This window comes from Pseudorca crassidens, chromosome 9, assembly GCF_039906515.1.
Source record: "Pseudorca crassidens isolate mPseCra1 chromosome 9, mPseCra1.hap1, whole genome shotgun sequence".
Taxonomy (NCBI): domain Eukaryota; kingdom Metazoa; phylum Chordata; class Mammalia; order Artiodactyla; family Delphinidae; genus Pseudorca; species Pseudorca crassidens.
Genome location: NC_090304.1, coordinates 16,964,058 through 16,975,901, shown reverse-complemented (window position 1 = coordinate 16,975,901; position 11,844 = coordinate 16,964,058). Strand labels below are relative to the sequence as shown.

Genomic DNA, 11,844 nt, shown 5'->3' with positions numbered 1-11,844 from the left:
AGGACGCAAGCGTTCGGTCCATAACACCGACTGTGAGACTCTGGATGATTTGCTTCATTTTACTGAGCCTGTTATCCTGACCATAAAATGGGGATGACAGTGGTATTTCTCCTCTCCAGTGATGAGAAGATTCCATAAGATGCTGTGTGCCCTGCATCTAGTGCAGTGCCTAGGACATGATACCCACTCCATTAATTTATCTACCTTTTGTATTTTCCATTAGCCACTTATTAATAGCTGGGCAATATAGGTGGTCTCTCTGAGCTTTGCTTTCCTCCTTGGAAAACAGAGATAATAAAAGCCCTACACTGGATAAAGAAGATGTGGCACATATATACAATGGAATATTACTCAGCCATAAAAAGAAACGAAATTGAGCTATTTGTAATGAGGTGGATAGACCTAGAGTCTGTCATACAGAGTGAAGTAAGTCAGAAAGAAAAAGACAAATACCGTATGCTAACACATATATATGGAATTTAAGAAAAAAAAATGTCATGAAGAACCCAGGGGTAAGACAGGAATAAAGACACAGACCTACTGGAGAACGGACTTGAGGATATGGGGACGGGGAAGGGTGAGCTGTGACAGGGCGAGAGAGACTCATGGACATATACACACTAACAAACGTAAGGTAGATAGCTAGTGAGAAGCAGCCGCATGGCACAGGGATATCGGCTCGGTGCTTTGTGACCACCTGGAGGGGTGGGATAGGGAGGGTGGGAGGGAGGGAGACGCAAGAGGGAAGAGATATGGGAACATATGTATATGTATAACTGATTCACTTTGTTATAAAGCAGAAACTAACACACCATTGTAAAGCAATTATACTCCAATAAAGATGTTAAAAAAAAAAAAAAGAGACCTACACTGAAGGGTTGTCATAAGAACTGGAAAGAGACTAACATATCTATCACTTAGAAGGTACTCAATAAATATAGCTATTATTAGAGTGGTCATGAAACTGGAGAAATTAAATCTAGGTATTTATCAGGAGACATTTTAGGATGAGCTTTTTATTTATTTATTTTAATTAATTTATTTATTTTTGGCTGTGTTGAGTCTTCGTTGCTGCACACGGGTTTCCTCTAGTTGCGGCGAGCGGGAGCTACTCTTTGTTGCAGTGCGCGGGCTTCTCATTGTGGTGGCTTCTCTTGTTGCGGAGCATGGGCTCTTGGCACGCGGGCTTCAGTACTTGTGGTGCACGGGCTCAGTAGTTGTTGCTCCCGGGCTCTAGAGCACAGGCTCAGTAGTTGTGGCGCACTAAGCCTGTGCTTAGTGCAGAAACTTAGTTTCTCTGCAGAAACTTAGTTTCTCTGCAGCATGTGGGATCTTCCCAGACCAAGGCTCGAACCCATGTCCCCTGCATTGGCAGACAGATTCTTAACCACTGCACCACCAGGGAAGCCCCAGGATAAGCTTTTTATTTTTTTTTAATTTAATTTTATTTATTTTTTATACAGCAGGTTCTTATTAGTCATCAATTTTATACACATCAGTGTATACATGTCAATCCCAATCGCCCAATTCAGCACACCACCACCACCACCACCCCGGGGCTTTCCCCACTTGGTGTCCATACATTTGTTCCCTACATCTGTGTCTCAACTTCTGCCCTGCAAACCGGTTCATCTGTACCATTTTTCCAGGTTCCACATACATGCGTTAATATACGGTATTTGTTTTTCTCTTTCTGACTTACTTCACTCTGTAGGACAGCCTCTAGATCCATCCACGTCTCAACAAATGACTCAATTTCATTCCTTTTTATGGTTGAGTAATATTCCATTGTATATACGTACCACATCTTCTTTATCCATTCGTCTGTCGATGGGCATTTAGGTTGCTTTCATGACCTAGCTATTGTAAATAGAGCTGCAATGAACATTGGGGTGCATGTGTCTTTTTGAATTATGGTTTTCTCTGGGTATATGCCCAGTAGTGGGATTGCTGGATCATATGCTAATTCTATTTTTAGATTTGTAAGGAACCTCCATACTGTTCTCCATAGTGGCTGTGTCAATTTACATTCCCACCAACAGTGCAAGAGGGTTCCCTCTTCTCCACACCCTCTCCAGCATTTGTTGTTTGTAGATTTTCTGATGATGCCCATTCTTACTGGTATGAGGTGATATCTCATTGTAGTTTTGATTTGCATTTCTCTAATAATTAGTGATGTTGAGCAGCTTTTCATGTGCTTCTTGGCCATCTTTGGAGAAATGTCTATTTAGGTCTTCTGCCCATTTTTGGATTGGGTTGTTTGTTTCTTTAATATTGAGCTGCATGAGCTGTTTATATATTTTGGAGATTAATTCTTTGTCCATTGATTCGTTTGCAAATATTTTCTCCCATTCTGAAGGTTGTCTTTTCATCTTTATGGTTTCCTTTGCTGTGCAAAAGCTTTTAAGTTTCATTAGGTCCCATTTGTTTATTTTGGTTTTTATTTCCATTACTCTACGAGGTGGATCAAAAAAGATCTTGCTGTGAGTTATGTCATAGAGTATTCTGCCTATGTTTTCCTCTAAGAGTTTTATAGTGTCCAGTCTTACATTTAGGTCTCAAATCCATTTTGAGTTTATTTTTGTGTATGGTGCTAGGGAGTGTTCTAATTTCATTCTTTTACATGTAGCTGTCCAGTTTTCACAGCACCACTTACTGAAGAGATTGTCTTTTCTCCATTGTATATCCTTGCCTCCTTTGTCATAGATTAGTTGATCATAGGTGTGTGGGTTTATCTCTGGGCTTTCTATCTTGTTCCACTGATCTATGTTTCTGTTTTTGTGCCAGTACGATATTGTCTTGATTACTGTAATTTTGTAGCATAGTTTGAAGTCAGGGAGTCTGATTCCTCCAGCTCCATTTTTTTCCCGCAAGACTGCTTTGGCTATTCGGGGTCTTTTGTGTCTCCATACAAATTTTAAGATTTTTTATTCTAGTTCTGTAAAAAAATGCCATTGGTAATTTGATAGGGATTGCATTGAACCTGTAGATTGCTTTGGGTAGTATAGTCCTTTTCACAATAATCGTTCTTCCAATCCAAAACATGGTATATCTCTCCATCTGTTGATATCATCTTTAATTTCTTTCATCAGTGTCTTATAATTTTCTGCTTACAAGTCTTTTGTCTCCTTAGGTAGGTTTATTCCTAGGTATTTTATTCTTTATGTTGTAAGGGTAAATGGGAGTGTTTCCTTCATTTCTCTTTCAGATTTTTCATCATTACTGTATAGGAATGCAAGAGACTTCTGTGCATTAATTTTGTATCCTGCTACTTTACCAAATTCATTGATTAGCTCTAGTAGTTTTCTGGTAGCATTTTTAGGATTCTCTATGTATACTATCATGTCATCTGCAAACAGTGACAGTTTTACTTCTTCTTTTCCAATTTGTATTCCTTTTATTTCTTTTTCTTCTCTGATTGCCGTGGCTAGGACTTCCAAAACTATGTTGAATAATAGTGGTGAGAGTGGACATCCTTGCCTTTTTCCTGATCTTAGAGGAAATGCTTTCAGTTTTTCACCTTTGAGAATGATGTTTGCTGTGGATTTGTCATATATGGCCTTTATTATGTTGAGGTAGGTTCCCTCTATGCCCACTTGCTAGAGAGTTTTTATCATAAATGGGTGTTGAATTTTGTCAAAAGCTTTTTCTGTGCCTATTGAGATGATCATATAGTTTTTATTCTTCAATTTGTTCATATGGTGTATCACATTGATTGACTTGCATATATTGAAGAATCCTTGCATCCCTGGGATAAATCCCACTTGATCATGGTGTATCATCCTTTTAATGTGTTGTTGGATTCTGTTTGTTAGTATTTTGTTGAAGACTTTTGTATCTATATTCATCAGTGATATTGGTCTGTAATTTTCTTTTTTTGTAGTATCTTTGCCCCTGCTCAACAATAAGCTATTCAAGAGAAGAAATTGTGTCTCATTTCATCTCTGCACTCCCAGTTCCTGATGCCTACAACACAGTAGGAATTCAACAAAATTGTTTACGTGAACTAGACAAACTCCCTAGCCCATACCTCAAGCTTGACTTCATGGGTCAACTCTGGCAAATTTTCAGCCACTGAAGAAACGTTCATTAAGATATTGTTCCTTAAATTGTGTAATCTTCCTCTAAATGTGGTTAGAGATAATACAGCTTTCTCCTGCAATATATGGTCAAGAAAAAGCCCCAGATTTTTCATTAGTCTCACAGTATTCCCTCTGCCTGGAGCTCCCTCCTTCCTCCCTTCTTCTGTCCCACATCTGCTCCTTCTTTCATACCTCAACCTCAACAAATGCTTTCCTCGTCACTTTATGAGCCTATGCATGCTCCCTGCCCTAAACACTCACAGAATCAAGGCATCATAAAGTCATGTGAGTATTTTAAAGATCACCTAGGGTAGCCACTCCTCAGATGCAATAATACCCTCTACAAACACTCCTGCTGAGCGCTTATTCAGACTAGCTTAAATACCTTGCTCGACATGAAACTCACCTCTATTTAAGATGGTCCAACCTATCTTTGGTCAGTTCTTTTAGAAACTTACATTTAGCCCAGACTTTTCTCTCTATAGCTTCTACCACTTTCTTCGCTGCAGTTTTGCCTTTTGCAGGTTCCCAGTATGGGATGACTCTGCCTTTGATAGTACAAACTGAATTTAACTTATGGTGCGTGTATATCCTATCCTCACACCCAGATTAAAAGTTTCTAGCAGGCAGTCACCATGTTTTATGTTCTTTGTGCCCAATAGGTGCTTAATAAATATATACTAAATAAATGTTGGAAACACTTCTTTGCTATGTTGCCTACTTTCTCTTGGTCAGACTCATCCCACTGGGGCCACCATAAACAATTGCTTTTTCTCCTCAGGTGCTTAACAGCAGGGTCATGTAATGCTGAGTAAATGGAAAGAGAAAAGGAAGGAGGAAGAAACATTTTTTTAAATTCCATCTTCAGGTGCACCAGGAAGCAACTTTCTTTTTTTTTTTTCTTTGGCCTATCTTTATTTTTATTTTTTTTAACATCTTTATTGGAGTATAATTGCTTTACAATGGTGTGTTAGTTTCTGCTTTATAACAAAGAGAATCAGTTATACATATGTTCCCATATCTCTTTCCTCTTGCGTCTCCCTCCCTCCCACCCTCCCTATACCACCCCTCTAGGTGGTGACAAAGCACTGAGCTGATCTGCCTGTGCTATGCGGCTGCTTCCCACTAGCTATTTTATGTTTGGTAGTGTATATATGTCCATGCCACTCTCTCACTTTGTCACAGCTTACCCTTCCCCCTCCCCATATCCTCAAGTCCATTCTCTAGTAGTTCTGTGTCTTTATTCCCGTCTTACCCCTAGGTTCTTCATGACCTTTTTTTTTTTTTTCTTAGATTCCATATATATGTGTTAGCATACGGTGGATGGACCTAGAGTCTGTCATACAGAGTGAAGTAAGTCAGAAAGGGAAGCAACTTTCTTTTGCAGGCACATTATTTGCAACCCTGCCAGTCACATATCAAAGTACGGAACAACCTAAGTGCCTTCCGTTTCCCTCCCAATATGCATGGGAGCTCACATTATGTCCTGGTGAGCTGTGAGCAAAAAGACGTAGAATATATCCCTAATTGCTGTTTGCTTGGATTATTTTGAAAGTGGTCAGAGGGCTCTCTACTTTGCTTAGTGCTGTATGAAACACATCCAAATTTTCACTGAATGTTTAAATGTTTGGTCCACATTCAAGTGTTTGACAGCTAGTTGAGTCTTTTTCAAACCAAAAGAAGATAAAGGGCCCCCACTTCCTGCAGAATACTGAGGAGGGCATTGTTTGACTAATTTAATACTGTCTACGGTAAAGGGACTCAAATCTGGTCCAATTTAGAAAACATTCTGATTTTTAAATATAAGAATGATCAGTGTTTTGTTTGTCTTATATGGGGGCTGGGGAAGTAATGTGACTGGAGACTATATTCATTAAAATTATGCAAATAATAAATATCTGATCATATATATCACTTTGCAAGAGAATATTAAAATGGCACTTTTCCTACTGTCTGTTTGGACTGAAGCCTCCAAACTAAGAATAATAGATGTCAATTACATTCACACTGTAGAACAAGGGGCTAGGTTTGCAAAGATGATGGTCCAAGACAAGGCTTGCAATAGGCCCGATGAGGTTGATTGGCCAATTGAGGAGTGATTAGGAAAACTTTGGTGAATCCCAGGCAATTTCCAAGCGTGGGGGAGCTTCAGAAGAAGCATTTAGAGAGCTTGGCACTGGCCCCTGGAATCTGGGATAACACAGAGACAGTTAATGGGAAACATGTCTGAAAAAGTCTAAAAGCAAGAGTTTGGTCAGCCTAATGGCAGAGTGGAGAGTAGTTGAGACTGTTTGAAAAATGATTACACTCCTAGAGTTTAGTGACACAGTGAACCTGCCTCCTGCTGCAGGCTGCCTGCTGTCTCCACCAGCCCTGAGTCTCCTGGAAAAGGACCACTTGGGGGTGAAGGTAAGCCCAGCAGAAAGAAGCTGAATGTGAACTGGCAGAGGTCAGGGCTTGGAAGTAGAGGGGTAGGGGAGAACATTAACCTCCAGCAAGAGAAGCACTGTTGGCAACAAAGAAATTGCAGGTACATTACAGAAACCTCACAGGAAAGGAATAACCTCATCCCTCCTCTACCTGCAACCCTGGAGGAGCCAGAGGTGGCACGTTCAGTGGAAGAGAGGGAGGAGAAAAGCTATGTGAAGAAGCAGATGATCACACCCCTCCCTTAAAGCAGATTTGAAGCCTGCCTTAGACCTTGGCTAAGGTAATGAGAGAATTTTATAATTGAATGAAAATGTGGAGTTCTGATATTAGACTGAACCTTACATTTCATAACCTAAAAGAGATAGACATTTATTCATTCTAAGAGGAATCAGAAAACTCATGCTCCCTAGCCAAGATTTCATCCTGAATCTAGGAAAAAATGACTTAATGGAGCAAGTTTAACAGAAAGTGGTAAGAAAGAATAAATTTGCTTTCTGCTTGTACCCTACTGAGTCCAGATGACAAAATACATTAGTTATAAATGACTTGCTTTAAAAAAACAAAAATGAAATAAGACAATAACAAAATATTACTCTGAGGATAAAGCCCCAAATCCTCACATGGCATGTGTTTGTGTATCTGGCCCCTGCAAAGCTTTTGAATTTCATTTCATGCCACTCTCTACCACAGTAGCTCCAGCCACATGGCTTTCTCAAAATGCTTTAGAAATACAAGTAGCTTATCACCTCAGGTACACACTCTACCCTCTACCTTGGAATTGTTTGCCCCCTCTCATCTTCACCTGCCTAATTCCTCCTTGTTCTTAGAATGCTCTTGTTGTAAGCAACAAGCACCAGCAGAAACTTAAGCAGGAAGTGAATTTATTGGAAAGGTAGGAAGTAGCTCACACAATCAAAGACTATTAAAAAAAAAAAATTACGTTGGGGCTCCCCTGGTGGTGCAGTGGATAAGACTCCACGCTCCCAATGCAAGGGGCCTGGATTTGATCCCTGATCAGGGAACTAGATCCCACATGCATGTCAAAACTAAGAGTTTGCATGCTGCAACTAAGGAGCTGGTGAGCTGCAACTAAGGAGCCCAAGAGCCACAACTAAGGAGCCTGCATGCGGCAACTAAAACCTGGTGCAACCAAATAAATAATTTAAAATATAATAATTACTTTAAAGACACAACTGGAAAATAACAGAAGCCAAGGAAGCCTAAGCAATTAAGATGGCAGGAAATGATGGGCAGTCTATTCTGGAAAAGGGATCATCCTCAGCTTTTTGTTTTGTTTTGTTTTGTTTTTCTGGAGAGTTACTCCCAGGTTAGGACATGTGCCCACCCCTAACTAGGGGAGGGCAGAGTGTTTGGGTACAATGAGGGAACAGAAATTTCTCCAAAGAAAATCAGGACACAAGTTACACAATAATGGTAGGCAGGCAACACAACTGAAATCCACTTCGTTTAAGGACCACTTCAATGTTTCTTCCTCTGCCAGTTAGTAGCCACAGACTCTTAAGCAGGCTATTTATAATATCTGTGTCTCAGTTTATTAATCTTGAGATAGTAGTATAAGTATCTGCCTCATAGGTTAGTGAGGATGATTAAATTAATGAATATATGTAACCCACTGAGCGAAGTGCTAGCACATAGTATTAGCTAATATTATTTTTTAGAAAAATTTTCCATAACCTCCCTAGTCTTTGCCAGGTTAGTCCATTATATTCTCCCATCCCATCTTGTATTTCTCCTTTGAGCACTTATCATAAGTAAACTTGTAGAACTATTTCTGTAATTTTTACTTAAATGTGTGTATCCCACTAACCTCATAAGGGCAGAAGAAACATTTATCTTTTTCACCTTGTATTCTCAATGCCTAAGTGCATAGCATAGTGTATTAGGCTGACTAATAGCTCCCAAAGATACCCAGGTCCTAATCCCTGGAAGCTGTGAATGTTACCTTATATGGCAAAAGCAACTCCAAAGATGTGATTAAGTTAAGGATCTTGAGATGGGAAGATTATCCTGGATATATGGGTGGGCCCTAAATATAATCACAAATGTCCTTATAAGAGGAAGGCAAGGGGAGATTTGACTACATAATATGATAAGGCAATGTGACATCAAAAGCAAGAGGTTGGAATAATGCAAGGAAGGGCTCACAAGCCAAGCAATGCAGGCAGCTTTCAGAAGCTAGAAAAGATGAGGGAACACATTCTCTAGAGCTTCCAGAAGGAACCAGCCCTGCCAACACCTTGACTTGAGCCCAGTGAAACTGATTCTGGACTTCTGGCTTCCAGAAATATAAGAGAATAAATTTATATTGCTTTAAGCCACCAAGTTTGTGGTAATTTGTTATGGTAGCCATAGGAACTAACACTCAGGCACTCAAAAAACATCTATTGAAAAATAAATGAGACTTAGAAAATGAACAAAAAAAGTATCAATCAAAGCCAGCATAGAAGCTGATGTACAAGACTAATCTTCATGACAAACATAAGACTGAACAACTTATTTTGGTCTACACATCTAATATCTCATTAGAGGTACATCAGTTAAATACTGAATATCCTTGTACTTGTCAAGGTTTTTAGTTGAAAATTGAAGAAGTTATCACTGACTGGGAATGATAGGGGCCAGGAATTTATTCAAAGGGTAGCATATGTCTCAGACTCACCAGGATGATTGAAGAACCAGGTTCAAGGCCAGCCATGTATGGTGTGCATTACAACACAGCAGCCCTGTTGAAGATCTGCAGCCAGGAGCAACATACAAAACATGCCACATCATTGGCCTGGGGAAGACACCATTGGTTCTTCCACCAAACACAGCATTGTATTACCAAGCACTGACTGCCACCATTATTACCGCAGTTTCTGATCTTCCTGTAGCACTGCAGCCAGAGAGTTCCCCCAAGAGTCCTAAATTGCAGTAAAGGCTAGGAAAGTAAGGATCGGGCATTTTCAGTTTCTGTAGTAGGAGGCATCTCAACGTCTCAACAAGATTCAGAATGGGAACAAGGGAGATTCCCCAAACGTAAGAAAAAATGGGTCAGGTGATGGGTAACCATAAGGGAAAGATAAATACATACTACAGTCTCATATCCAAAGCTTACAGTGAACTGATTTTCAAGCATCAGACTTGAACATGAATTCACAAAACCAGAATGTGCAGTCATGCATCTAATGACCTCCTGTGTTTGATCACTTCTAAATTCAAATTAAAGCAGGGAACAATACAGAAGATATTGAGGTTAAATACATCAATATCTAATTTGATCATTAAATGAAATGAAAATGCCTTAAGGAGTTTTTGAAGACTGATTTCCTTGGCCAGATCACCAAATGGCATGAAGAAATGCCTGGTCTCATCTATCACACTGTCCCATTGGATTTAATTAAAGCCGTATCAACTGCCTGCCAAAAAAGTAAGTAATACCTTATTTGGGGCAACCAAATAACTAGAGTTTGGGGTGAATATTAGATGTCATTACAATAAAGGGAGAATAAAAATCCCAGACCTTAGATTATCAGAGTCTACCACTTAAAATAGCCATACAACTAGTATTTTGCCTTCTTCTGTATTAGGCTATGTGCTAAGCACTGGGAGTTTTTTTTCTTTTTGTTTTTTAATGATTAATGAGGAATTCCTGAAAGAATTTATATTCTGCAGAGGAGTTAAGGAATAAAGACATGTAAATAAACTAATTATAAAAAATAAATAAATAAACTAATTATAATAAGTTGTAACAGGTGATCTAAGAGATGTGCTATGTGTTGAATTGAGCCCACCTCCCCAAAATTTATATGTTGAAGCCCTAGCTCCCATTACTTCCGAATGTGACCTGATTTGGAAATGGGATCATTGCTGATGTAATTAGTTAAGACGAGATCAAACTGGAGTAGGATGGGTCCCTAATTCAATATGACTGCTGTCCTGATAAAAAGAACACCATGTGAAAAGACAGACAAACACACAGGGAGAAAGCCATGTGACCACTGGAGTTATGCTACCACAAGTCAAAGAACTATGGCCACTCGTGCTCCCGCAGTGTCCATGGCCACGCCTTTTTCCACAACCGATTTTGCACGCACGTGCGGTGGAGCGCACTACGTGCAGTGACGTGAAGAAGCCCCGCCCCACCCAGCAGGCCACAGCCGTTTGGGAACCCGAGACTCTTAAAACGGCAGAGCAACTTTTTCCAGGAAAGATGACAGACCAGATGTGCACCTTTCTTTTCAAAAAGCCTGGGCGAAAAGGGGCTACAGGTCTCAGAAAGCGCCCGATCTGCCACCAAGAGTCCGGAGACGGCAGCAGCAGCAGTGATGAAGGCAGCGCTGTGGTTAGCCGGAAAAAGAAGCGGGCGACCCACAATCCGATGATACAGAAGACCCCTGGCAGTGGTAAACAGAAGGCAGCTTATGGTGACCAGAGTAGCCAGGAGGAGGAGAACGAGCCCGAGAGTCTCGGCGTGGTCTATAAGTCCACTCGCTCAGGGAAACCCGTGGGGCCAGAGGATATGGGTGCGACTGCTGTCTACCAGCTAGACACAGAGAAGGAGCGTGACGCACAAGCCATCTTTGAGCGCAGCCAGAAGATCCAGGAGGAGCTGAGGTACAAGGAAGATGACAAGATCTATCGGGGAATCAATAATTATCAGAAGTACATGAAACCCAAGGATACATCTATGGGCAATGCTTCCTCCAAGATGGTGAGGAAAGGCCCCATCCGAGCTCCCGAGCATCTGCGTGCCACCGTGCGCTGGGATTACCAGCCCGACGTTTGTAAGGACTACAAGGAGACTGGCTTTTGCGGCTTTGGAGACAGCTGCAAATTCCTCCATGACCGTTCAGATTACAAACATGGCTGGCAGATCGAACGTGAGCTTGACGAGGGTCGCTATGATGTCCATAAGGATGAAAACTATGAAGTGGGAAGTGATGAGGTGTAAATACCGTTCAAGTGTTTCATCCGTTGCCAGACCTTCCAAAACCCAGTTGTCACCAAGTGCAGGCTGTAAGGCCAACTGGCCTGAGGCAGGGGAACGCAATCAGACTCACGGGTTGCATCAGACCGAAACTTTCCGGACTACTCAGTTCCAGGAACTGACCTGGGGACTTTCCACCCGGCCCAGCCTTCCCGCCTTTCGAGGGGCGGGACTAACGGTCCCAAGACTGATGCAACCGGCACCAGATATTGCCACGATACCCGAAGAGACCACCAAATAAGGAATAACCTGCGCCCTCCCGGATTCACCACACCCCTTTCCCGTCTTCCCCTATAAATTCTGCCCAAACCCTCGCCCGGGCGCGACTTCCCTGGCCCCTTT

The 11,844-nt window shown here is 41.1% G+C and overlaps 1 protein-coding gene across 1 annotated transcript; it reads left to right on the top strand.

The window, feature by feature from the left end:
• The first annotated feature begins 10,725 nt into the window (after positions 1 to 10,725).
• On the top strand, positions 10,726 to 11,522 carry LOC137231244 (E3 ubiquitin-protein ligase RNF113A-like). The gene has a single exon (XM_067751757.1). The coding sequence runs from the start codon at positions 10,726 to 10,728 to the stop codon at positions 11,464 to 11,466; it is 741 nt and encodes a 246-aa protein (XP_067607858.1). The 3' UTR covers positions 11,467 to 11,522.
• Positions 11,523 to 11,844: the final 322 nt, after the last annotated feature.

Excerpts from the sequence above, each read along its gene's own strand:
- LOC137231244 (XM_067751757.1), top strand. The coding sequence starts at position 10,726 with ATGACAGACCAGATGTGCACCTTTCTTTTCAAAAAGCCTGGGCGAAAA.